This window comes from Streptopelia decaocto, assembly GCF_964273445.1.
Source record: "Streptopelia decaocto genome assembly, chromosome: 7".
NCBI classification, from domain to species: Eukaryota; Metazoa; Chordata; class Aves; order Columbiformes; family Columbidae; genus Streptopelia; species Streptopelia decaocto.
The window spans coordinates 17,391,942-17,419,385 of NC_138661.1; the positions used below are offsets into that span (position 1 = coordinate 17,391,942).

The window sequence follows — 27,444 nt, forward strand, 5'->3', positions numbered from 1 at the left end:
TCTGGTGAAACTACAGCACACCAGCCTGTCAGCAGCAGCTTCATCAAAGGGGACTGATTTGCAGCACACTCAGTGACCAAAAACACAACTATCCCATATCCACCTAAACAGATTCTTCTTCTGCACCCATCACAGACACATCTGGGAGACTTAATTTGTGGGAAACAGGCTACGTGTGTCAGACAGATAAGAAACACCCCTGATATCTGGTATGATATGTTTTTCCACGGGGGGTGACCGAAGGTTTCAGCAGCTGTGTCATTTTCCCCTGATTGTCTCCAACAGGAAACAGAAATGCTCAGCTCCAGCGTGGGCTTTATGGTACAACCGAGCCTTGGGCAGATTCTAGCCTGATCCTGGAATCCCAGCAGCTGATTGTCCTACCAATCCAAACCAGCTTTCTCTCACACTATGTTTTCTGGCTCGATCCTGCAAGGTGCAGCGTCTGTTGGCCAGGGGCAAGGAAAGCCTGCAGTCTTTTCCAAACAGAAAACACATCTGAAGTCTGCGGGGAGGCTGTGGACAGGGCTGGTGTGTACCTCAGCATGCTGGAGCTGGAGCCACCATCAGCTCCTAGGGACGAGTCCTTATCCACTTCTCCATATTTCAGTAGAAGCAAAGCAAGCCTCCCAGAAAAATTTGTCACATTTCCAAAAGCACAGAGCTCCCTTAGTGTGTCTTTTAGCCCTAAACTGCAGCTTGGAATTCATTCTTCTTTTCTCTGAAAACCTAAGATTCAAGCTAAATAAAAAGGCATTGCAGTTTGTTTTCAGCTGGAACATGTTAGCCAGAGGAAATACTGCAAATTACAATACAATCATGACACACCATTGTGATTTTGTAGCTGATAACTCGGCAGCCAGCTTGCAAATGCAGCTGAGAGCTCTTTGTTAGGTAGCAAAAGGAAAGCGACAGTTATTAAACATGAGCAGTCACTAAAGATTCAGGACTTACCCTGAGTCATCCCTGTCTCCCTTGTCTTCTGCTGATGTTTTCATCATTACAGCAAACTTTAAGACACTTTCTGTTTCACAGTGGCTTTAGAGTTCCTTGGTAAAGAAAGCAATTCCTTTCCATCGCTGAGCAGCACCTCCACATCCTCAGGTTTTGTACTGAAGATATTTCAAGGGGCGGCAGGGGGAGAATGTTTAAAACCAGCTTCAGGCGCAGTAGTATCGGAGGGCAGAGGACTAAACAAGCACTGAAATGAAAGCAAACTACCAAGAGGGTCTGATTTTAGCCTCTCTTATTTCTACTTCCTGTATTTATATGAACGGGGGATTTCAGGAAGAGGCAGTCTTTGGTGGTCAAGGGTGTGTGTGTGTGTGCGTGTGTGTGTGTGTGTGTGTTATAAAGCCATATTTAGTAGTGAAGGCAGGTTAACCTTATTAGAAAAGAAGAGCCTGAGACTGTCAGCTTGTTTGTTTCTCTAACTTCAGTAAGTTTCGGGGGAAATTGTATTACAGGATACAGGTATACCAGGAGGCAACAGAGCATGGTGAACTTTATAAAGGATTTTATAAGGCAGCAGAGCAGTAAGTCTCTGTCTGCAAATTCCTGAAGCATGTGTATTTCTATTACTTGGGTAACTGGAACCAGATGGAGCTTGGAAACATTTATATTTACACAGGACCTGAGCAAATGAAATGTCTAACACTGGCAGAGGACAGCTTTGCAAAAAAAGAAATCCTACTTAAAGCAAAAGCTAATGATAAGGTTGTAAGATTGCTAGTGAATGAATAGCCATCTGTGCTGCGAAGCTCTAGTCTTAGGGCGCATTTGACCTGGAGTTACTTAAGTGGTCAAGTAATGTTTGCCATACTGGAAACCCGACTGAATACAGACCAGCTGTGGAGGCTGGGGACTGACAGATGTGCTGGTAGACAGCGCCGGTGGCACTCCTATTTGGCAACCCTATCATTCCAGAAATATTTGATGTGAGGAGAATATATAATGGAAAAAAAAACCAGGCAGAAGTATGAACCAGAGGCAGGGAAAAGCAATTGCATGGAATGGAGAGGAAGACAAAGATAACTTTTTGTCCCTTTCACCTTTAGAAAGAATTTCCCGGCTTTCTAAGTGTAAGCAGACTTTGCCATACAGCCCACAGTGGAAATGGAAACGCCAGGCAGCTGCCAGTGCCTTTGCATGAGGGAAACTAGACCACAGTGTAGAACGCAGTTGATTCTGCTGGCACTAACCTTGGGAGAGTCAGAGGGACCTTTATGATCACCCAGTCACAGCTGCGGAACACAAGACTAACTTTTCTCAGGGTTTTTTTGATCAAGTCTGTAACTTCTGTTGACGTTTGAAAATTTAACTTCTAGCTTTTAGAAGGATTTCTCTTAGAAAATCAAAAAGTCTTGACTGAAAGGCTGCATGATGGAAAATTCACCACCCTTCTACATAAGGTGTCTTAGTGCTTAATTGTTGATGCTATTTAAATTCACATCAGAGTGTTTGCCTTGACTTTTCTAGTTTAAAATTTTCAGCTACTGTATCTCATAATGCTCTTTTCTGCTAAATTAAGGAGCTCTTTGCTCCAACTCATGTAGTCATTTTCAGTCGACAATGAACTCAATGCAGAATTTAGCCCTCTCAGACAAACCAGTTAGCTGAGATTCACTCATCCGTCACTGTATGCTTGTCAGATCGCAGTTCTGAATCCTTCCATTGGTTCTGGGCACAGATGTCCCAGAAAAAAAAAATGCTCTCAATGTGTTCACCACCTGGGCACCTTCGAAATGGCATAAGAACCATCTTGTAGGTGCATCACATAAATTCAACTCTACCCCAGGTTTTCATTTCCCTCCACTGAAATTCAACAGGGATCAGGCCCACTAAGAGTTTACATTTGCTTTGCTGGAAAGTAAGTATGCTGAGACAGAAAACTGCAGAGGTGTGCTGATCTGCATGGACCTGCCCAGGTGGGGGAAATCAGTGTTCACACAAATATGCAGCCATCCTAGGCAAATCACAGAATCAGAGAACGTTAGGGATTGGAAGGGACCTTGAAAGATCATCCAGTCCAATCCCCCTGCCCGAGCAGGAACACCCAGATGAGGTTACACAGGAATGTGTCCAGGTAAGTTTTGAATGTCTCCAGAGAAGGAGACTCCACAACCCCCCTGGGCAGCCTGTTCCAGTGTTCTGTCACCCTCATTGAAAAGAAGTTTATTCTCATATTTAAGTGGAACCTCTTGTGTTCCAGTTTGAACCCACTGCCCCTTGTCCTACCATTGGTTGTCACCAAGAAGAGCCTGGCTCCATCCTCATGACACTCACCCTAAGATTTTGCAAATGCAGAGCATCAGTTTTCAGAGAGCACTAGGCATTTTCAAAGACTTGTTAGGGAAGAAGAAACAAGAGGACTAGAACTATTAAAAAGACCCAGGGAAAATATGGCAAAATTTCAGAATACAAAACCCCCAGTATTGTGGTGCTACTTTCACATGATTTGAGAGAAGCACCTATTTTTTTTTCTTTCACACCATTTGCAATTTAAGAATGTAGAGTTTAGAAATTTGAAGCTTTGTAATGAGTTTTGTTAAATATATTGACCAAACTTCATGAAAAAACTCATTTTTTTTTTCTGCAAAATGTTCAGTATTTCTGCAATTTAGTTGAGTATTTCTGCAAAATACTTAAAATACACAAATGAAGAAAAATTTGAAACAAAATTTTGTCCAGGCTTTGCTGGGTGTTTTTTTTAAGGCAGAGATTTGACAAGTTTGGAACGTGACACTGTGTTCTAGAATCAGGCTTTGGAAGTAAACAATTACACAAAGTTAAATGACAAAATAACATCCAATTACTGCAAAATGCCAGTTCTCTTTGATAGATTCAAGACAAATGGGGGAATTCTTGCCTTTTCTAGGACTGATTCACCCTTTCCATCTTAAGCCACAACATGTGGCAGCCCGTTTTTGTATTTTTATGCAGCTGAGTCAGAAAGGTTTAAAAATGGCTTATGGGGGAAGCCCTTAAGTACAATGAACACTTTGGCTATAATAAAGTGCTTTCAGCATATGCACAGATTATATGATAGTTCTGCATTCCATACAGTACGAAGCAGCTGCACCAGTAACACAGCATATGGTAAGAGCCCATAGGAATTGTCATGCCTATTGTGTCACTAATCCATAGATTATGTGCCTTTTATAGAGCCTATTACATAACAGATCATGATGGGTCATCATGTCATACCTATAGGGGATTAAAAGAAGTGGTACTTTCCACATTCAAATTTTGATTTTTTGAAGTTAATTCTGTGTATAAGAAAGAATCTTCTCCTTTTCCCAGCTTAAAAAATGTTAGTCTAGCATATACCAGAGAATGAACCCCTACGCAAAAGTCAAAGAATGCAGGATATCCCCCTTCCTCACTTCAATAGGAGTCACCTGCAGATGCACAAAAACCACAGTGGCTAATGACAGATTTATACAGCAATAGGGATTCCAAAAGCACGTATTGTGGTTAATAGTAATAATATAAGGTTAATATAAGTAATAATATCAGTAATGATAACAAATATTAATAAATAATAAAAGTAATAAAGTAATAAGGTTATAAGGTCAGTAATAAAATAAGGTCAAGCTCCATTTTAACTTGCATCTCTTGATAGTAAACTGACTAAGAATATTCATGAGAAGACTCTTGCCTAATGAAAATGTTAATACGTCAGACTAATAACTCCCAGCTCCTTTTTTTTTTCCCCAGTAACTGCATTTGAAAGCTTTTCATCAGCTCAGAAGAGACTGTACCAGAGACTATGTACATATACCAGAAGTCATCATAGACCCTGAGGAGGACTACAGGTATGCTAGAAATAGGCGATCAAAGGTAAGAGGGATTACTCCTCCTCTTCACAGTATTTCCAGAGGCTGCGTAACTGGGAAAGGAAAGTAGTACTGTGCAGCTTTTGGACTTTGCTTCCATCCCCTCTACTCAGCACCCAGTACCCAGTTTGAACCTGCTGGATACCACTACACCATGGGACAGAGCAGCCAATATACTGGGTGTTTCTGAGACTTCTGAATCAGTGCCTCAGTTCAGCAAGTTGTGCTCTCAGTAAACCACACATTTCTAGTTGTGAAAGAGCAAATCATGTGTTTCAGAATTGCTGTGAATCAAACTCATACACTTAACTCACCCCAAATAATGGCTGGATCCAGGTGATACGCCCTGGAATAGATGAAAATGTGGGCCTTGTCATTCAGTTCAGCAGGGTCCAGATTCCGCCAAGAATGTGCAAGTACATATCCTAGTTGGGTCCTGAAATTTTAGATTTTGAACAGTAAATATGAGAGTGTTTCACATGGAGTCATCATCTGAGAAAAAAAGCAACAAACACTCTGTCTGTTCATATAATTTATTGATAGTGTACATGTTTTTATATAGTGCATTACAATACTGACTGCTATAATCTGTTATAAATGCTGGATTAACTATTTTTTAAAATTTTCACAACAAAAATAATCAAATATCATGCCAACATTTTGTAACAAATTATCACATTAAATTCATTTGGATTTCATGACATATTTATCTGTACAAAGGACCCCATATCACAGAGCATTCACAGTGCATAAGGTCACAGTCATTGAAAAAATAAATAACATGATAAATAGATTTCTGTTATTTACAGTTTACAAACCCATCCCTTTCTGTTTTCAAAGTAAGCAGTTCTAGAAAGTTTTAATAATATTTAAAGAGGTACTGCACCTCCTAAGGGTGCACTGCAAATGCCTGCAAGTATGAAACAGAGGGAATTTTGAAAGGTTCAGAAGTTATTTCAGAGATTAAAAATGACTTCAAACACTTTCTTGCAACGGAAGAGACAGTAGGACCCAAATTCCACTCTCAGTCCCACTGATATAAATTTGTGCCAACTACCAGGACATTAATGAGCCCTGGAAACCATGCCCAAGAATGTGAAGGCAAGAATTTGGTCATAAGTTCATGGCAGAGTTTCAGCCATTGGAGACATAGATGCTGCTGGGGAAGAAGATTTACAAGTATTTCTTGCATACACAACTGGTATACAAATGAAGGCCATAATCTTGCTGTAAAAACCCTCTGAAAGGAAGCATTTTAGTTTCTATTAGCCTTTATAGAGATTATACCTGTCTGTTTTAGACATATTCTGATACATTTAGATTTTGTCACAATTCCCTAGTGCTATAAATCAGCCTTTATTTTTGTCTTTCAAGTTTACCAAGGTAAGTGGTAAACTGTGATAAGTGATAAGATCGCAATGATCACTTACATTCTTTGCGTGAGTAAAAAAGAAAAATAAATGGAATTAACATCAAACTGGTAATTCTTGTAAGAAAATATCTAAATGGCATCGGTTTCCCATAATCATTCATTCCTTTCAGACAGTGTACTCTATGTCAGAAGTATGGTAGCAAGCAGAACAACGTGATGTACAAATTGACAAACTCACTATACATCTCAGCCTGTGGAGAAGGATCTACCTGTATCTCACACTTCAGGACAGGGATATATAGGATTTCACAACTTTCTCTGGGGAGACAATATCAGGATCTCCCACAGGCGGAAATGTGAGAAAAGTGTATGGTCAAGTTAGCCAAAAGTTTTTTTAAACACGTACACAGTAGGTCAGAGGCTGGAATGTACATGTCAGTTGAACAGCATTCTTCTCTTCAGCAGAATATTGTGCACGTACATACAGAGTTTTCAAAGAAATAGTTTTCAAAGAAACAGAAAAGAAACTGTGTAGTAAATGCACGAGCTGCAAAGATTTTCTTGTGAGTGCTTAAACACAAATAACTGAGGGATCTGAGGGTTGCGATGACAGAACATTATGCCCAATGGTGATACGTTTCAGGTAAGAAGATTCTTTGGTTTCACCTGGCTATCAGTGTTATTTTAGTGTCTGTTTCATATTACATTAGGTCTGATCTTTCCTTGGCATGAATAATCAGGCAATATTTACACAGCTTAAAGCACTCTACCAAAAACATCTAACTGTAGGACACATGAAAGGAAGACAACAGCTCATGAGGGATTTGTGCAACTAGAACAAACACATAATAGAAACAAGCATGTGTAATTAAAGCGCAGTCACAAAGGAAATCAAAGACAGAATAGCATCTGCTCTATAATTCCTAAGTATTAGACTAGTAAAGACCTTTTCCATTTGTTTACATGTTGACAGAATGTTTACAAATATAAGCTAAAATGAGAAACTAATTATATGTTTGTTACAGCTGCAGCAAGCATATAAAAATAAAATAAAATTGGCATGCCAATGACTGAGCCAGGAGAAAGATGGTTGACAATGCTGTATCTCTTGGGAAGACTTAAGGTGTTCTTCTAGGCCAGACTTCAGCCCAGAGAGCAGCCCTTAGATCATCAAATAGTCATTAAGATAACCATAACTGTAGCTTTTTAGATTGAGACGTAGCTCCTGAGCCTGACATCTTTACTCAGCTGATACTTTCATTAATCAGTAGGATTCAGAGTACCAGCAGGTGGACTTCCATTGCCCAACTTTATAATGCAGAATTGTTATGGTATCTAAATGGAATCAGCCACTGCTGAACTCAATGGAAACACTCCTGCTTAAGCACCGCAGGCAAGATTGCGCCTGCGGCGCTGTGTGGGACCTGCTGCTGCCATGGTGAACTGCTGCCAAAAGCTCTCCTTGACCAGCTGCACTTCACTTTGGATCCTGCTTGTACACCAGGGCAAATGCACAGTTTTGTAGTCTGAGAGAAGGACCCAGTTCTTTTATTTACAAGAGTGGCAATCCAAAGTGGTATCAGCAGAAGAGAAGTCTTTTTAATTTGAGGAAGAAATAAAGTCTTTAGACTACAAAACCAATTAAATATTAAAATATCTGAGTATGACAGAAAACCCTGAAATCATGCTTGGCTGTCATCTTAGGACACAATCCAGCAAGGCACTTGGATACGTGCTTAGCTTTAAGCATGGAATTAATCCTACTGAAGTTAAGCTTTGCTGGATATGGGATATCTTCTTCTGAGTTGCATTACTTTTCAGTGTTAGTATGCTGGCAATTTTCAGATCACAGTAAGTTTTCCCTCTCACATCCACCAGCTTTCTTTTCACTCTTGAGCTGAACATTAACTTACACAACATTGTGACATACATTTCAAAGTCAGCCAGCTAACTTTTGCAATGGTTAGTAAAACAAAATGGCTAAAAAATTTTACTGACACAATCTGAACAGATGCAACATAGAACTGTACTAACTGCAGAGCGCCAAGACCAAATCACTCTGCTTCTTAATTGGAAAATTTGTAGTGGTTTCCTGACCATATAAGCAAATTATTTTTTTCTTGTATACATTTGAAAGGCACTAGTCTGCTATTACTCAGCAATAGCCTCCTGAATTACAGATACATTCCGATGCGGGTTTATGTGACATACAACGATTCATCAATGACATCTTTCTCAGGCCATTCCATTTATCTGCATGGCTCTGTCTATAACTGCCATCTTTATTTATTTTAGCATATGGGTAATGACTACATAGGGACTCTCTGAACTATTTCATATGATTATATATCATCAAGGCCCTGATACAACATCTAATATTTCTTTGGCAATCAATACATCCCTGGTCATGCAGTGGTGTCAGAGGACAATCCTACTAATGTTATTTGCAATGATAAACATGGCATGATACCTGTCTCATAGCAGAAGATGCATATGAGACCACCTCATGAAATGCAGCATTAGAATTCAGTATAAATTGTCTTGAAGTGGATCTATGTTTTAGGCAAGCCTATAGATGACAGGACCAGCTATGCAATTTAAGGTCAGTATTACCTTCTAAGATTGTCTCCTGCTCCAACAGAACACACTGGTTTTCTGGAGCAGGTGGTATCTGATTCAGGCAGAATAATTCTAAATTATGTCTGAAGGGTTCATGGGATTAGCAAACCATTTCATGCATATTTGCGCTGAGGATCAGCTGCTACAGAACAAATTGGCACCCCTAGTCTTCTTCAGTTGCCTGGCTCAGAAATATGACGGTACAGTACAATTTGCTAGGTCTGGCACAATAAACATTGATGCCCTCATCACTGTCAACTCAGCTGATCACTAGGCATTCACAACTAGATTTTGGAACTACTCTTCTGTAGTGTAAAGACATCTGAGCTGCCTGAACTGTGCACAGAAAAGCAGATGTTTGCTTGGAGATGGCTAGTTCTCCAAGCCCACCCAACACCAGAACACAGGAACAAAAACATTTACTCAGCCTCTCTCTGTGCTCCTTTCAGTGTCATATCTAAGCCATCACAAGATTTTCAGCAGCGAACTGTCCTCCAGAAAGATGGCAGGGAAGGGAGCCAGACTAGAGAGGGATGCTCCTACAGTGGTGCAGCAGGATGCTGCATCTTCACACCTTTCTGCAACAGAAGACTCATCAAGATGAACATGAATTCCATCTCCTCAGCTTTCCACTGCAGCAAAAATGTCTTGAATGTCTGGAAATGGGGTCACCGGCATACTTGAGATCAAATATGTTACTGTCATGCTTACCTATTCAATAAAGCATTTTAGTAATGCTGTATTTGTTGCCATTTTTAGAACTGGTTAGTTTAACTATGTACCTACTTCATTAAAGTCAAAAACCCTAAATAGATACTAATACTGACATTTGTAACAAAGTATAAAACAAATAACAAATACATTGCTCTTTTTTCCTTAGGATTCCATTGAAAGGATCCAATTACTAAAAATATTCAACAGCAGAATACACTCATTTTTTTATACCAAAATAATTTTTAAAATAGCCTTCATTGTAAACACATTGCCTGGTGTAAACAGTATTCTGCATGTGAGGTGGTTAAACATAATTATTTGTCATATATGTCAAAATAAGGAACTTTCTGAATAAGTGCTTATTTGCTAAGATTTTATAGTATGTTCTCATTGACACAATAATGGGATTTTCTATATATAGTCTCAAGTGCAAAATATTAATATATTTAAAAACGTATTGACAGTTGATAGATTTGTTTTGGTTTATAAACATTAAAAAATTAAAAAAATCTATGTATAGAGAGAACTGTGCTTCTTGAGAAACTTTATGTGATAATTCACATACAGTTTTAAAATATTTTAAAAGTTTAGTAGCAATTCAATATATGCTGTCTCAGTGATTTGCATTCATAATGACTGCTACAATGTGGAATGTTGTCCATTATTTTTAATACTCTGCGCCAGATCTTGCTGTCGATTACATCCAGAATAATTCCTTACCTCAGATTTATGCTGGTGGAAAGGTTATAAAAACTTGGCTTCTAGTAGGGGTTAAAAAGAAGTATATAATGCTTCAAAACTTGCATGCAATCAAATCAAGTATGATATTATCTTGAAATACTTGGGTTTTTTCTACATGTTTCTTATCTACACTGCTCATTGTCAGACACTCATCTCATTAAGCTTCTGGGAATAAAGGAAAAATGGAGAAGAATATACCAGCTTCTCAAATGATGAAACGAGCTTCTTCCTTCCACCAATCAAATCAGATCAAATCAAATCATAATCAGGGTGGGTTTTGTGGTCACAAAGTCTGGATTATGTTCAGATACTACTCTCAGCTGATAACAATAACTGATAGTTACTGAGCACCCAGTTGTATTTTATTTGTTTAATTTCTTCTAAATCTACACAATGGGCTTACAAGGGCCAATGCAAAGTTTTTCTTGTGGTGTAATATTCCACAAATGTTAGTTTATATTTATGTATACAGCATTCCTCACAAGTGGTAAAACATATTTTTTAAAGTATGAATTTCTGCATGTAATTCTCTTCTCTGGCATGCAGATCCTCTGACTTCTATTGTGCATTATCACAAGTGATACAACGTAGAGCCATTTCCTCTTTTTTCTCTGCCACATTGTTCATGCTCGTTGGAAAGAGTGCTAAATATTCAACACTGCCATCAAAATCTGTCAGTGCAGTTCCTCTATAAGCAGAGCACTTGAAGGGTGAAATGATGTCCTCAACAGTGCATGCCGTGATATGTGCCTTGGACTTTCTGGTCCTGTAGCTGAGACAGTTTGACTGAGCCAAGAAAAACTCTGAACTTGCCTCTTCCATGGAAAATAAATGCCAAAACCCAAAGAACTATAAAGATTTTTCTCCCATCCTTTCGCTAACCATGGTGGTGGTGGTGGTTGATTGTCTGCAAAAGGAGAATCAAAACCACAACAGAATGTCCCAGAAACGGGTTGTTTTAGAGTTCTGCATAAAATCCACACAGCTTTATGACTGAGCAGCACTATCCAAAGAGGAGGAAAATGCTTTGGTTGCCTCGAGCTAGCATGTTAAAAGAAAGGTACGCTTTCCTTCCACACAGGTAAAAGTGCTTGTTAGCTGATGAAGCAGGAATGACACTCAAATTACTGATGGAAAGTAGGTAGAAAGGTGAAATGCCTCCTGTCATTTACAGCAGATGTCATCAGAGGTATCTGTCTGTCTCCTTGCTGTATTCGTCTTGGCACATAGGGAGGTTGACAAAGGTGAAGACGTTAAACTCTATCAATATAGAGAAGCACAGGAAAATAGCATAAAGAAACAACACGTAGATGCCTAATTTCCTGTCAAGTTTCCACTTATTTACATGGATTCCAAGCACCTGCAAGCAAACAAAGCATTAGTTAATTAAGCCCCAAAGGAGACTTTTGGAAACAACCATTATAAGCTAAAAATAAGTCTTTCGAATTAGAGATCTGGAATGAAGATAAAATATATTCTCAGTATTTTACAGATCAGAAAGACAACATACATTTTTCTAATCAAGAAAAGGAATGTAAAAGCCCAGACTAAGAACTCAAAGTCTGGCCTGACTCTCGGTTGTCCCAAGATCCTTTTACAAAATACTAAATGAATCCAGTTAAAGGCGCCTTAACAAATCCTTTATGCATCGAAGAGTCGGGCCCCTAGGTGCTCGGTTTCAGTCTGTGGCGCATTTTCAGTGCACAGGGCACATTCTAGTCAGGCAGCACTCATTCCTTGATTCAGTGTGAACTGAAGAAATGCACTGAACTACTTGAATGCCTCTCCCTCCAGTGTTCCCCCTATGGATCCTTTATGTCCCAGCAGCACGCCAGCACCTCACGTTCATTCTTTCAACAGCTTCAGAAGAGGTGCCTACTTCAATGTTCTGCTCAGCTCCAGAACTAAGGGGAGTTACAAGTTACAGGTAGCAAAGCAATGAAGTCCTCATGAAGGCATCTATTTTCAATTAGGTTAAGTGCCTCTGAATTATTATTTGTTTTGCTCAAAATTCTCCACTGAGTTTTGGTGGGAGGGCTTGTGTGAATCAGGGTATCGAGAAGAACAAATGAGACAATAGCAGACACTTCAAACTCAGGTGATATGGCTTCTGCTATGAAAAGACACTCTTCAGAAAAGCATGAACAGCTACCATAGTAACATATCTGCATAATCCTCTCATTTTTTCCAAGGTGCTAATCACCAACATTCATGCAACAACATTGGATACAAACGTCTACTTAACACCTTTGTTCTTTCACAGGCATTGTGCGGTATGGTGCAACTGGGGATAAGAACAGGCTCCCACAGCTTATATATCAGGTGCATTAGGAAGTCAGTGGCAGAGTGAACAGCCCTGGTCATTCTATCACTTAAGTCGTGCAAAGATGATGTGGAGTTTTGTAAGAGTGCAAAAAGTGATGATCCCCTCCTCTACAGAGCCTCCACAGGCAACCAGTGAAAGACATTAGTGTAAGTGGATATTTTGATACCTTCGGGATTTGATTCTTCCCACAGAGCTCTCCCGGGAGTCAGCAGGATCAGACGTTAAGTACCAGTAAAATTGACTTTTGAAACAGAATTATTGTTTTACTTAACAAGTCATGGGTTACAAAGGCGTCTTATGCTGCATGACATTTAGTATGCCTATTCAAAATTCTGAGGTTCACAGTCCTCACAGACTAGTCTTTGCTACAGATTTTAGCTACAGCATTTGATTAGTCTAGCCTGGTTTTGGAAATCAGAGACAAGGGCAAAGGGTGATGAAGCATACCTGGGTCTTGTCCCCACATAGAGACAGACCTGGGCTACGCAGCTGGACATGGAAGCACCAAAGTATTACTGGATCCCACAATTTCAACACCACTACTGAAATAAATGGGAGCTACACGTATCCAGCATCTCTTGCACCAAATGTCAGATTTCAGTCCTCACTGAGGACTATGGTAGCTCTTCAACTCATGGCATTGCTAGAAGAATGATATTTTACAAGAATCAATGCTTTGGGGATAACAAGCATTTCCATTTTATCCTTCTGTAACATGTAAATACCTAATAAGTATTTTGCAATTGGAATACTTAGAAACACTCAAATACTTACCGTAAGTGCCACTGATCCTAGTAAAAGTGCAACTGAGTAGACCAATCCTTTGCTGTTAATCTTAACCTGTGGGAATCAGAGAAGAGACCTTTAAAACGCTCAGCATATAACTCTGCTTTGGAGACCAGAAATCAATTTACTGATTTATGTTCCACCTTCTGTTTTGAATAGTGACTGACTTACAGATTTTAAACCATGCAAATCCATGACAGATTTATCGTAATGAAGAAGGGAAAATTAAGGAATCGAAACAAATGTATAAGTAATCCCACCTCCATAAAAAAATAACCAGTATTTATAAAGGATTTTATGTTAAAAGATCCTCAGGAGAGAGAGATATGCTGTTATACTCATGTTACAGACAAAAATGCTAAGGTACAGGGAGACAGACAGGTGTGCTTGAAGCTGTGTAGTCAGAAAATGACAGAGGAAAGAAAAGATATCCATGGTGCTATTTTTCTGCTGTACAGTATAATGTACTCCAGTTGACAAACTGGGAATTAATCACAACTTGTGGAAGGAAAATTGCTTCCTTAACTCGCGGTTCCCCGGCAAAGAAATAACACCTTCTTTAGCAACTAATAACATGCTCAGCAGGTTGTCTTTTTAAAAAAAAAAATAAAAAAATTATATATATATATTTGCATGCTTTAAGATATATTTCTTTTAAATAGACAAAAAGAACAAATTAAAGATTTGCCAAGTATACATACGGTCGATCCCCAAAAAAGCGCTATGGTCTGCAAACCCCATGGAACGCCAAGGCCCACCAGAATGTCAAAGACATTGCTCCCTATTGTGTTGGATACTGCCATGTCACCAAGACCTGCAGAGAAAAAAACAAAAAGCAAACAAAAAACATACAAACAAACAAAAACACACACAAAAAACAAACTCGTAGGTAAAAACGAAGTATAAAACCATTACACTGTGTACTAGAGAAAACTAAAGTGGAATAATCTGCATTGATCCAAGCCCCCCTAGACTGGCCAGAGAGTCTGAGGCAGGGAGACAATTTCCATAATCTCTGCATGACTTCTGAAAAAAGTGTGCAAAAATTGCTCACTCCAACTGCATCTTCCTTGTTTCTTGCAGAGCCTTTACTGGGTGTGTGGTATACATTGAGCAACTGGGTTCAATGCCAATTGAAAAAACATGTCTTTTTCTAGGTAGTCTGCCACCACAGGGAACCTGAAGATTATGTACTGGATTTAGTATGCAGACATATGGCCTTTATCTTATGTGAATGATGAAAAGTGATTCTGAAAAGAGCCCAACTAGGTGGTAGTCAAAGATACTAAGCACTTCTGTGGGGCTTAATCAGCAATGATTTCAATTCAGGAGCAATAAAATGCTACAAGAAAGGAAAAAAAAAGAGTGAATGGTGGTGAAGTCCCTAGGCATTACCCAAAATCTACTCAGAATGCTCATCACTGGCTGGCATCTCATTCTGCACCAGTGTCACTGGATGTGAGGAAGGCAGAATTCTTCTCTGCCCCTGCTAATTTCCCTTAGGCACTTGCCTAACTATTGAACCACTTCCACAGAGGGAATGCTGGAATGGAAGAGGAACTCTGACATAAAAGGGACATGTCCCACAAGTACATAAAGTGGAGACAGACAATACCACACTGTAAATATAGTATCTTCTTGCAGACAGTTACTGAGAGAAAGGTTATGTTTTGGATCCATATTACTGTTGTGTCCTTCTTTACTTTTACTTTTTAGATATTTGTATGCAATCTATCAGTAAACAACTCTCTCAAATTCAAGTAGCACAAAGTCCCTGTATAGTTTTGAGAGAATGGAGCTGCTTTTGCCAAGCTAATGCATACCTTCACTTTCAGAGGAAACAATCCCTACAGTAGTTTTGCCTAATACTAGAAAACTACTCTAAAGAAGCAGTCTGTTAATTGAAAAATGCAATATGTTTTCTTTCTGTTCTTGCAAATATCAGTTGTCTTTAATACTACATACGGAAAACTAATTTAATGTGAAGGTAGTTCCACAAGATTCCTGTATACTCTTTTTTGTTCTGCTTTTTGTGAGATTTTCCTGCACTCAACAAATAACACAACCTGGAAAATGGAATCTTCTAAATATAGAATTATTTTCAATTAAGCAACATTTAATAGCACTACTCCTATTTCAAATTACAAAGGTAGGGCTTTTGAGTACTTAATTTATCAATTCAGAATTCTTGTTGTTTGCCCAATGATGTGTGCTGGAGATCTCACTACGTGAGAAAAAAAAAACACTATGGGAATTGGAACAGTGGAAAAGAATACAACTAGGACCTTTTCTTATTCTATTGCAATACAGGAGATCACACTGTCAGGTTTGATATTTTTGAACAGGAAAGGATGTGGCTACGTGTATTTCTCAAGGAAAAAAGAACATGTGAAGAACCTTAATCAAAACTTAAAGAAAGACACATGAGAAAGCCTTTGACAATTGCAGTTGGAAAGCTGATGACAACATAGCTGACCTCTAAAACCTTTTCAAGTGTGGCTGTTCATATGTCCCAATTGAAAAGTTGCCTGCATTTGGATGAGAAGTATACTTGGAGCAATATCACTTCTGCTAGATCCACTTAAACAACTTCACTTCTCTGGGTTTGAGAGGTCTTCTAGAAATCAGTACAAGTTTTACATGGACAAGTGCTGGTCAGCATATATTCTTTGATGTAGGTTTTAATAGCTGATACTCCAGTTTTGTCTACTACTTTAGTCTTTTTACTCTGACTGATACATACTGTGCACAGGATATCTGAGTGTTTAATGACCGTCTAGAATGCCAGGGTGTGCCCAGTCCCAATAAGCAAAAGATAACAGGACAGGGACTATTTATTTGGTTCACAATAATAAGTATTTTGGCTTTTATTTTTACTGGTTCAAGGCCTTGTTAAAAGAAAAATAAGAATAAAATTATATTGAGAATTTGTGTGTATGGAGGAAGCAAATCACAGAGCATGTACGTAAGACTGCAGTTGTACTTCAGCAGACAGTACCTTGTCTTGCTACTATCAGGCTGGCCATGCAGTCTGGGACGCTCGTTCCTGCAGCGAGGAAAGTAATGCCCATGATCACGTCTGGTATCCCAAGGGTGTATCCAATCACAGTCACCTGAACAGTGAGGAAAATAGATTAACCTATCATATATGGAAAGTCTCCTCATTCCAATACACGTGCAGCACACTCTTAACTTTGATTTATGGTGTGGACCTTAAAAGGATTAGACTCAGCATACTTATCCATTTCTGCAAATTAAATAATTGTGGAATAACCAGCCTAAAAGCAACCCTGTGAAAAGGAAAAGTACTTTGGCTCATATTATTCAACATTTTATGAGCAAATAAAAAGCTCAATTTTCTGTATTTCTAACAGGAGATATTGATCTTATAAGGAGGAGCACAGACATAATCCAACCTGTGGGCTTTTTTTTTATTCCCAAGAATGTCAAGATTCTTGCTGGTTCTATTCTCAAAAGGACTGCAGCCAACTTATATTGTGATATAGGAGCAGAGATAAAAAGAACTTTTTAATCACAACACATAAAGAAGGAATTGGTTTCTTGCATGACTCCTGATATAATCCCAAAGTGAGCAAGTCTGTTTATATTGTTCCCTGGGAGTCTAGATGCAGCTTTAAGAGAGCTTAGGGAATGGCTGAAGCATGTAGCAGAACTCTTAGAAAGGAGAGGGAACTGTATTTAGCTGGAACATCTGAAGAAGACTGAAAACGTGTCAAGAGAAAAGGCTGAAGAGGCAGCTGAAAAGGAAACAGCCTCATGAGAAGACTGAATCAGGGACAGGCAGCTGCTTCCCTGCTGAGACTGCTGAGGGTGGAAAGCTTTAAGGCTCTGTGTTGTTTTCTTGGAATAGTTTGCCAGTCTCTTGCATGAGGAAAACTGGACCCTTTGCCAAAGAAAGGGTGTATTTTAGGAACCCGCTCGCAAACCTTATTCTCAGGGGCAAGCTGTGACTCAGAAATAGGAGTGGGCATGATTCTCCTGCTGCAAGTGATAACGGGGTATTAAGGTCTGTCTGCCTCTTAAAATAAGTTGTGTGGCAGCCTTCATGAGTACATCTCTCATTTCTGAAGGGGACATCTACAAAAGGAACCAAGGTACAGAGTGTGGTCTTGCAAAGGACACATGGTGGGAAATGAATGCGTGGCTTTGGCACCATCATGCCAGGCAGAATGAGTGGCTGGCACAGGAATTTCTCCAACACAGTCTATGTTAAGAAAGAAGAGGATTACTTTACAATGCAAAACTTGTACAGAAAGGTGCAAAGAGTATACAGAAAACACAATCTTCCATGAGAGAAAACATAAATATAAAGCAGACTGCAAATGTCTAGAACATCTAAGCAAGTTAGAGATGTTCTCCAACCAAAAAAGATTTTCCTGGTAAGAATCTGATGAACAAAAATTCTTCCATGTGCATGACTAGAGAAGTATATATATATATATGACTATGAGAGTATATATGTGAAAATATATATTCCAGGATGAAACCAGGTAAAGGTTTCTTCACTGTATTTTCCTTTAAAAGGAGAAATGAGCATATAAATTCTTCAGCAGCACATCCTACTGATTTCCAGTTACAGGTATATACAACTTCTGGTTTTGCATCTTTTAGTGTAGGAAAAGGTAACTTTCTATACTTCAAAAGTATGGCTGATTTTTCCATCACAGAAACTAATTTAAGCAGCTTTCTTATTCATGCCTCTTCTCTGACTGAAAATGTAAATTTGAGAAACTGAAAGAGGGTAAGAAAGAAACAATAGGAACTTCTCAAATCTTCAAGTAAGTGTGCTTCTGAATCAACAACAATTTACAGATTTACACCTGATACACTGCTTCTCGCCAATCCAGGGCAAACAGAAACATACCAGCAATCATAATACTCTTCACTAAGAAAGATTTTCTTGCATTATTCTAGTCCACTTGAGGTGTTTTACACCACTTCTGAGTCTTCAAACTTTGCCACTCATCTGCCTTTTATGCATGTTTCAGTATCAGACCCTGTAGCCCAATTTCTGAAAGTGTCTCAGTTACTGAGAGTTAAATGTTTCCATTTAAACTCCCTTTTACTACTTGGATGAAAATCAAGCTGGCACCTTCCTGTACCATATTGGACCCTACTGGACCCCAATTATTTGTGCCAAAAAGAGCAAAAGAAAGCTAGAATTATAATAATTAGAGTATGAGCTGAAGAGAATGCACTACAATTACATGCCTTTCTTTAACAAATACACAAAAGATCTATTATCTATTTCAAGATGTGTGTTTTACTCAGTATGGGAAGTCCTGCTACAGGCACTTACCATCCACACCATGAAGTAGGAGAACAAGGCAATCCAGAGAGTGGATAAGATAAATGTCAGCATAAAGCACCTCTCCCAGCGTGGTTTGCTGCAGTTTGGAATGGTGCAAAAGAGCATGAATATCAATGGCCATGTCAAAATCCATTTAATTTTGTTCATTTTTCCATCTGCAGGACAAAGAAAGGAAGAACAAGTTTAGCTTTCCCATCACTATCCCAGGCCCAGTTACATCTCTTCGAACACAGCAGATGATCCCAGAAGGATGTTTACAGTTGTACATGTCAGTTCATTTTCCAGTGTATCTCTCATCTATAGCTGGTCTCATCACTCTCAGCCAAGTTCTGTATACACATCCAGAATCTTATAAGTCTGCCAAGGTCTATGTAAATCCATGAAAGAATTACAACGATTTAAAAGCATGGATGATTTTAAAACCCAAATTCACAGTCAGGCTTGTTGCTCTTTCAAATACTTGTATTACTATTAATCCCAAATTAAAAAACAAACAAACAAACCAAAACAAACAAATACTTTCACAGAAAATAGAAGCACAGACCCAGCCTAGGAACATGACAAACTTGTTTCACATGCTTCGCTGTGGTCACTTGGGCAGAACTTTAAACTGGTACTTAGAAAATCTAGACTAGTTATAATAACTCTCTCCAACTGCATATAGCACCACCTTGAGATGGTCTCTTATCCTCTGTAAAAGGAAACCAAAGATATTGACTTCCCTTATACAGCTCTCCAAAGTCAACCGTAACTACGGAAGACAACTACACACCTCCTCATTTTTTAAAAATGTAAAGTATTGTATAATAAATGCGTACATAAATATCAGTACATAAAATAAAATTATTTTATAATGGAACCATATATAAACAGGGCACTTATATGTTTCATGAGGTATCCTCCAAGTAGGATAAGGAATTTGTTTATCAGGCTAAACCAGAGTACCACAGCAAACAGCATGGTGGGTTTTGTTTGGGTTTTCTATACATTGTTTTAGAATTATGCTAGTAAGGATCTCCATCACTAACTGATAATTATACGCACGAGATCTAGTAAAATATACCATTATGAATAAAATTGTTGATCGCACTGAAGAAAAATATCAGATAAATCTTCTAGTGAAGATATTCAGTTAAATTATAAAGGGCAGGTAATAATCAGTGGAATCTCCTATCAATTTAACCACGAATTTTCTTTCAGTGAAGACACTGGGATTCAGGATTTGTTTAATGGGAGGTTTAGTCAGTGAATTCAATTAGATTGAAATCTGCCCTCTGGACCAATGTGCAGAGATACAATTATATATTAAACATTTAAAAATTAATAATAATTCTGTAATTTATGGGTCTACTTTCTAGTCTAATTTAACATGGTACATCCAAATGCAAGCCTTTATTAATTTACTTTGGTATGTATTCTAGTATTAAACTGCCTTGTTTAAGTTATTAATCAGCTCCTTGAGATTTTCTCGTGAATTCTGAGATGCCATCAACCCACCAGGAAATCTTAGACTAAGTTTGGCTCTTTATTTCCATTTAGCTGTGGCTCTTTATCCCTATTTAGCTTGTGGCTGTGGGACTTCTAACAGACATAACTACTGAAGTCTGCTTGGGTCAATTCTAACTCTAGAATTTTACATGTCACTGGGGATCTATAACAGATTTTATAGGAAAGTCCTTTTTTCCTCTCTGGTTACATATACTGCTGTACAGATTTTAAAACAGTTACCTTTTATCTGTTCTGTCCAGAAAATGACACTTCTTAGCTCATATCTCACTTTAACTCTATTAACAAGGCTGTAAATATCCTATGGTAATTTATACCTCCTCCTGTGTAATTTGATACAGTTTAGATCATTAAAAGATGCTTGGTAATTTTACTCCTTGTCTACCCAAGTTGCTAAGCTTGGTTCATAGTCAACAAGTCAGCACAACCGAGGTCAGTAATTGCCTCAGCACATAATTCCAAATGCAGGGCGAGTGCGTGACTGTTTGACAGGAAAAAAATATGGATCTAATTCTGATCTGATGTGGGTTTAATCTGACTGACTTCAGTGCTGCTGCACACAGGAGATTCAGTCCCATTTATTTTTTCAATAACATGAAGAGAAGAAACAAAATTGCCTGGAGAACAAATAAATAGATGCACTCAGCCTCTGCTGGGGAATATGTATCTTGTCAGGGATCCTGCCTAGTGCCCTGAATTATTTAAACAAATGCTAAAGTGTGAGAATTCACAGTGCCTTACCACTGCCATTGCTATGGTTGCTCAGCTCCAGGAAAACGGAAATATTAGTGGAGGAAGACTTGCCTTTTCCTTATCTTCGCTCAGTTTGAATGGATGTGTGTCCGATTAAAATTCCTGGCTCTGTTAGTGTTGATGCTTTATCCACACAGCACATGAGTCAGAATCGGGTTTTACAGCTAGATGGTTTGTGGAAGTGACATTTGCATTTATTACATGGCAACCAGGCTTGAGACTTTGGTGAACAATAACTGCATGTAATTCTGGGTTTTGCTGGCTTGACAGAGCAGCTGACTGGCCGCAATAGTTCTGAACCACCATGGCCAAAGCAGCCTACTTGACACACTTTACATTGGCATCTCTTTTGTGACAGGGTCTGCTAGCTTTTGTAAACTTTATAAGAAGCCTTAAGTATATTTGGCCTTGGTTCTGACTCAAGCCATTTTCTTCAGCTCCTGCTATGCTGGGTCACGGAACTTGTGTGACACTCAGTGCTAAAGAAGTCTACTCTTATACTGTAACTTGGTAGTTTTATAAGAATTTAATAATTTTTGCAACAACCTCAATAAAGGGAGACTATTTCCTTAGGAAACAGACTACTTCATTCATTTTACCTGGCTCAGATGAATGTACAAACAATATGCAGCTTGAAAATTTTCTTATTCTAGTTCTTTTGAAAGTACTTCTAGTGCTGCTCTGTTGTTTTGGTTTTGACCATCACTCTAAAATAATCATTAAAATGATTTAGTGATACATTTGTTAAATTGTGGTACGCTTTTAGTTCATGACAAACTATTTTATGATTGTTGCTTAGCTCCCTAGTACATCTGTAAGGAATTAAATTATCATCCTCATTAAGGCTACCATTTAATGCATAGCTGTTTTACAAAAACAGACTACCGGTCCCATTACAAGGCCTTAGGTCAGTTGTTTTAACAGCAGTACCAGCCACTCCTATGAGCCCTGGGTTTGAAGGCTCCTGTGGGAACCCACAGAGCTGAATAAAGGAGTATTTTGCTTGTTGCACTCCCCCCAACAATGATGAAAGAATATTGCTTTACTACAGAAAGTAACACTGGTCTATATTCTGTTCACTTCAACCTACTGTAAAACAGAAAGATGAGGCTTTTTGCACTAAGTTATTTTGCCTACTTTATACAGCCATTTTCCCATTTCTCCAGATATTTGGAAGCCAAGGATGCCAAGTATTTCAGAGAGGTATCATTACACAAGAGCCTGATTACAATGTTTCTGAAAATGAAGTGGCAGCCCTACAACACAGCACCCTTTGCTGATTTTTCAGTGCATTCCTGGGCTTGTCATTTTTCCAGATGTTATGCTTACAATAATTACTTTCACATACAGATAGTGTCCTGGTGAACACTATCCGGTCAACAACACACATCACAGCACTGAGAGGAAACAAATATTTCCTTAAGGCACCAAAGTGCCTTTTACAGGAAAAATGCTGTCCTATTCACAACATTCACAAATATCTGAGAGAAGCTCGGTAGGAAAGTGTGAAACTACACCTGTGTTTTCATTCTGATCAGAAATGCACACTTCAATTAAATCTCCTGATTGTCCCCATTTATTGTGTTTTGATTTGCAATTTACTGTATTTTAGTTTGCAACACGGAGCAGCCTTGTATCACACCAATGAGATTCCCTTGGCATAAAGATGAACCCAAAGCACAAATTTAAAAGTGCTCCACATACTAACGGGTGTTTAGTCCATGGACACAAGCTAGTCTGAAATAGGACTTCAAACAAATTCAGTGCAGACAGCCTACCTGTCCTAGGCCTACCTGTCCTAGTCAATAAGCTGCATAGAAAAAGCTTTTTTTGAATACAGACAGACTGGAATCTGGAACTTCACCATCAGGAGTCAAATCTCAGTTACTGTAGTTAGTGAAATTTGAGCGCTTGTCCACTCAGTGTTCCCTCTGGAAGGCAGCGGTCAAGCACAGAGCACCGCTCCACACATCAGCTGCTTCAGAACGTGCCTAAACCTTCACAGGTGAAAGAAACATCTCCTTACAGATGGCAGTTAGTAGCTCATTGAACTAAAATAAACTGTAACATTCCTGAAAAAAATGAATCCAATTGGCACACAGGATTTTCATAACTGTATTGTTATGTAGTTGTATAAATCTCTAATTTAAGGTAACTTGAAATAACGTGAAAGGTTTTCTCTAATTTAAGTTTACCTGCAAAATGAGAAAGGCTTCATGGAATTTATTCGTTTTCTACTTTTCTGGGTTCTTTTTTGCTTTTGACAATGGCAAACTTAGAAGAAAAATAAGGCATATCCAGGCTGGCCTATGAAGATTGTTGCTGCAGATTTTTTTGGCGCTCCACTTCATCATTTTTAAATTCCTCTTTTTATCTTTTTAAATCTCTCTACCATTTTTCATTAAAAAACCCAACCAACCAACTGACCGACTTTTTTCCCCCCAATGAAAAGTGATTTTTAAATTACCTGTCCCCTTGGTCCTAATTAGGCTTTATATTTACCAAGATATATTCGCACCCACACATCATTACCAATATTAATTCAAATCTTGACCTGAAAATGTGCAACAGTAACATACACACCTCCACACTGGGAGCTTTGTAATAACCCAGACCACAAGTAAATTTCTGCTAGAAATCGCTGTTGTTCAGAGTTGAGACTGATTGGAAAACTTTAGTATATGTGAATTAGCCAATGTGAAAGCCTAACTGATTTCTGAGCATGTGCAGTATCCAAAACACAACAGAGGAATACAAATTTTTGTCCCAAGTATGGGACTCAACATAGAAACAACTAAAATAGAGATAAAAACCTAAATGCATTGTGAATTTTCCATCAGAACTATTTTCCACTGAAAAATGCCTTTATTGCAAAAGAAATTTCTGAGAAAACAGTTTTCAATTTGCTGTTAGGAAAATTAACACAGCAGCTGCCTCTCCACCTTCTTGGGAAATCCTTATTGATTTCAGCTCTGCAGCTGTCCCCAGGAGCTGTGGGGGCAAGAGCCTCTCTGTGTTACCACAGTGTGTAAAAGGCGATCCGAGACGGCCCAGCCTTTGTCAGCCTTCCAAGTGGGCAGCTGACATATTAAAACACTTACATTGCAATTCTCCTTCAACAGAGCTTTGGAAACAATTCCTTTTTTCTGTGGAAAATACCAAGCTTTTACTTCTCTTCCTCATCCAAAACAGACTATTTTCCAAACTACTGACACTTTTCTCGGAAGTTTCATTTTCCAGAATAGAAGTTCCAAATTCCAGACCATGAGTTCTGTACAAAACAACTCTGATTTCTGTTTTCAGTCTGTGCCTTTATCACACTTTGCATATTTGGATTTATTACAACAATTTTCTTTTAAAGGCACATTTTTGGTACAGTGGGAAAAAAGAATTAGCTCCAGTATGCAGAAACAAGCTTTACTCTCAGAGTTACTATAGGTTTACACAGGACAATATTCAACAAAAATAAAATGTAACTGAACAGACGTACTCCCCATATCTTGTTTGACTTGGCTGGATTTTGGCATGGTTTATTTTTTATGTTTTAACCTTGCTGTCTACTTTATAATTTTTTTAAGGGAGAACTGGGATTTACAGACTTCCTGAAGTCTCCCTTTGCCTTTTCACAACAAAGCGATGAGTTAGTAAATGAAATCCTTGCCCACTTCTTTTTCCAGTTTATCCTGTGCATCCTCTTCCAGAGAATACTCATTGCTCTTCTGGAGCACATTTCCCAGTTTAGTTTTCTACAAAAGGAGTCTCGCTCATGAGCGCCAAGAACACAATGCAAACCAAAATGCAGTACATGAGACAACAGAGAAATGTGCCTCTGAAGCACATTTGTGTTCTGAAATCAAATTCTAAGGCAGATATTATTACACGGGCAGTGGCAAGAGAAAGCTCTTCCAAAAAAGCGTTTCAGAATACCACAGTTAGGTCCCGCCCTGAACTACCTTCTTGGAAGATCATCTCTCTTGCATCATCAAAGCAGCCTGGAAACCAGCTCTCTTCCTAACTCAGCCACCTAAATCGTATTTCCAAACTTAGGCAAAAGCACCATAAGCCAGGCCAAAAAGAGAGTCTGAGCACCAACTACATAGAGGAATCAAAAATCACAATAAATTTTTAAATATTTTAGGAGCAGAAAGTCTGCTGGGTCCACTGGCGATCAAAGCATAAAGAAGTAATGAGAGAAGATGGGGGCACTGCAGAGAAGCTAAAAGAACCATCTGCATCGGTGTTTGCACAGACAGAAAACAGAGGTTTCTTCATGGAACTCAAGCTCAATTTTGAGGACATACAATTCCATAGTGGATATAACAAAGAGCTACAACATCCTGAGTGTTCAAGTGAGGTACATGGGCTCTGCTTTGTTCACTGTGCTTTCCAATAAAAGACAACATCAAATGGAGCTATTAGGAGCCAGGGTCAAAGCAAGTAAAAGGAGATGGTTCTTCACACAGTCATGAAACTCCTTCCCAAAGGATGTTGTGGGTATTAAATATTTACAAAGATTTGATGACAATTAGACACACCAAGGAAGAAGAGAAATCCGCTAAGTATTTTTAAATAGTCAGATATTACACCCAGTCCAGGAAGTTCCCTGAGCTGAAAACAGCTGAAGTCCAACTTGTCCTGTCTCATTCTTTGCCAGGCTTCTTCATAAAGTCATGGTTGGAGTCAGAATATTGAGCAAGACAAACATTTGGTTTGACCAAATACAAACATTTTTTACATTTTAGTAGATACCGTTAATTCCTTTTTGCTTCTATCCTACATGCTGTCTTCATATTTTGGATCTGTACAAAACTGGGCAGGATTGCTAATCTCCTTTATTGCCATCTCATTTTAGCCCTGGGAATTATTATTCTTATTTTAGCTAACACCATCATGACTTACATAAAGCACCCATGGTCCAATCCTGTAAGAGAAGGAGTTCTTAATTTCTGTGAAACCGGGAGGAGCTGAGAACATCGAGTATTTTAAAGGATCCTGAACATGTGACAGTGAATGGGATTTAAGCATCCATTAAGAGCTGTACCAAAGTGCTTTTCTGAGTCTGGGCTCTAAAAGACTACTGAGCTATGCAAGGGCTTTTACGCATCATTTTGTTGTCAACATATGCATGCTCAGTTTCATCCTGCTTTATTCTGATCTCTGGTTTTGTTTTTAAAGTTTAAGACCCATTTCCAAACAACAGTAATCAAACTGTAAAGTATCAAATGAGCCTTTCTCTCGGAAGATAATCATCATGGCCTAAAGGTCAGGTCAAGAAAATAATTCTTTTAAAGAGAATGTTTATTCCCACACAGAAACCAAAGGCAAAGTCTGGTTTGTATGACACCATACGTAGTTTTCATAAAAACGATGTGCTCTCTCCCATTTCAAGATGGGCCTGAACCACATCCTGGGGGTGAATCTCTCTGGATGTCTGACACATGGGATCTAGGCTGGATGCTGTAGTTTGAGACTGTTTCTATGTAACAGTTTTATTCTCTATTTCTGTGTGCTAAAGCTCTACCATTTATTGCCATGCATTGCCATTGATAAAGGATAAAAGAGAAGAACAAAAAAGCCTTACAGATGGCAAATGATTACTGGGAATCACTCAGAAATTATGTAATGCCACAAACTTCACGTATTTATTTCTGTTTCAGAAAAAACTTCTTGCAAAATGATCTAGAATATGCAGTTTGAAGGCAAGAAACTCTAACCCCAAACTAGGCTAAAAAAAGGTGACACAGCACAGCAGAAAAAAAAGGTTTGGGTCAATTCATAGCTATTTCTGTTGCATGTCTTAAAATACTGGCATGAATTTTCTACTTCATACACTGCAAGCAATTGACTTAGAGAAAGTCCTATTGGAAAGTGAAAGCTTATTCTTCATAGAGCTCTTTATAGCACTGAAAGAATACATGAACTTCTGATCTTTAGACAGTATATGTGCCTTATTCTCAGCCTGAAAATATATAAAAAGAAAACCAGAGGGGATCCTGGGAAACTGTCTGCAAACTACCTTTTCCCTAAAGCCAGTTTTAAATGTCAGGATTTTTTTAGGCTACTGTTTGTCCCACAGTACTTGAACAACAACAACGTATGATGCTGGTTCTTTACATTTTCTCCAAAGTTATTAAAGTGGTACTTCTGAAAGCAAAAATGAAAGAATTCTCCCTCAGAATATATCAGTTGAGCAATGAGAATCCAACCAAGAGATAATCATCTCCAGACAACAGGAGTAACAAAACCTGAAGATAACAATGAGGATTTTAAACAATCACTTTACCACTTTTATGCAATTCTTTGAGTTCATTTTGAACTTTTGCTCCAGTCCAGTATGAACGGTTTCATCATTGGTTACACTTTGGCTGGTTACACCTCAATTATCTTTAAAGACTTTCTCAAAAATGCAGAAAAACTGCATTTAAAAATGGCAAACGGCATAACTAATAACTCCTTA

At 38.6% G+C, this 27,444-nt stretch overlaps 2 protein-coding genes across 2 annotated transcripts in view; both read right to left on the reverse strand.

Moving 5' to 3' along the window:
* The window catches only part of RIN3 (Ras and Rab interactor 3), a 69,788-nt gene extending 68,613 nt beyond the window's left edge, over positions 1-1,175 (reverse strand). The window contains exon 1 of the mRNA XM_082059100.1: positions 955-1,175. Within this exon, the coding sequence (XP_081915226.1) occupies positions 955-1,001 (47 nt within the window). The 5' untranslated portion in view covers positions 1,002-1,175. The remainder of the gene's footprint in view (positions 1-954) is intronic.
* A 4,182-nt stretch (positions 1,176-5,357) lies between these two features.
* SLC24A4 (solute carrier family 24 member 4) overlaps positions 5,358-27,444 on the reverse strand; it is a 96,431-nt gene continuing 74,344 nt past the window's right edge. The window contains exons 13-17 of the mRNA XM_082058272.1: positions 18,717-18,883; positions 16,395-16,509; positions 14,098-14,210; positions 13,385-13,450; positions 5,358-11,644 (exon numbers count right to left, since the gene is read on the reverse strand). Coding sequence (XP_081914398.1) covers positions 11,468-11,644; positions 13,385-13,450; positions 14,098-14,210; positions 16,395-16,509; positions 18,717-18,883 — 638 coding nt within the window. The 3' untranslated portion in view covers positions 5,358-11,467. The remainder of the gene's footprint in view (positions 11,645-13,384; positions 13,451-14,097; positions 14,211-16,394; positions 16,510-18,716; positions 18,884-27,444) is intronic.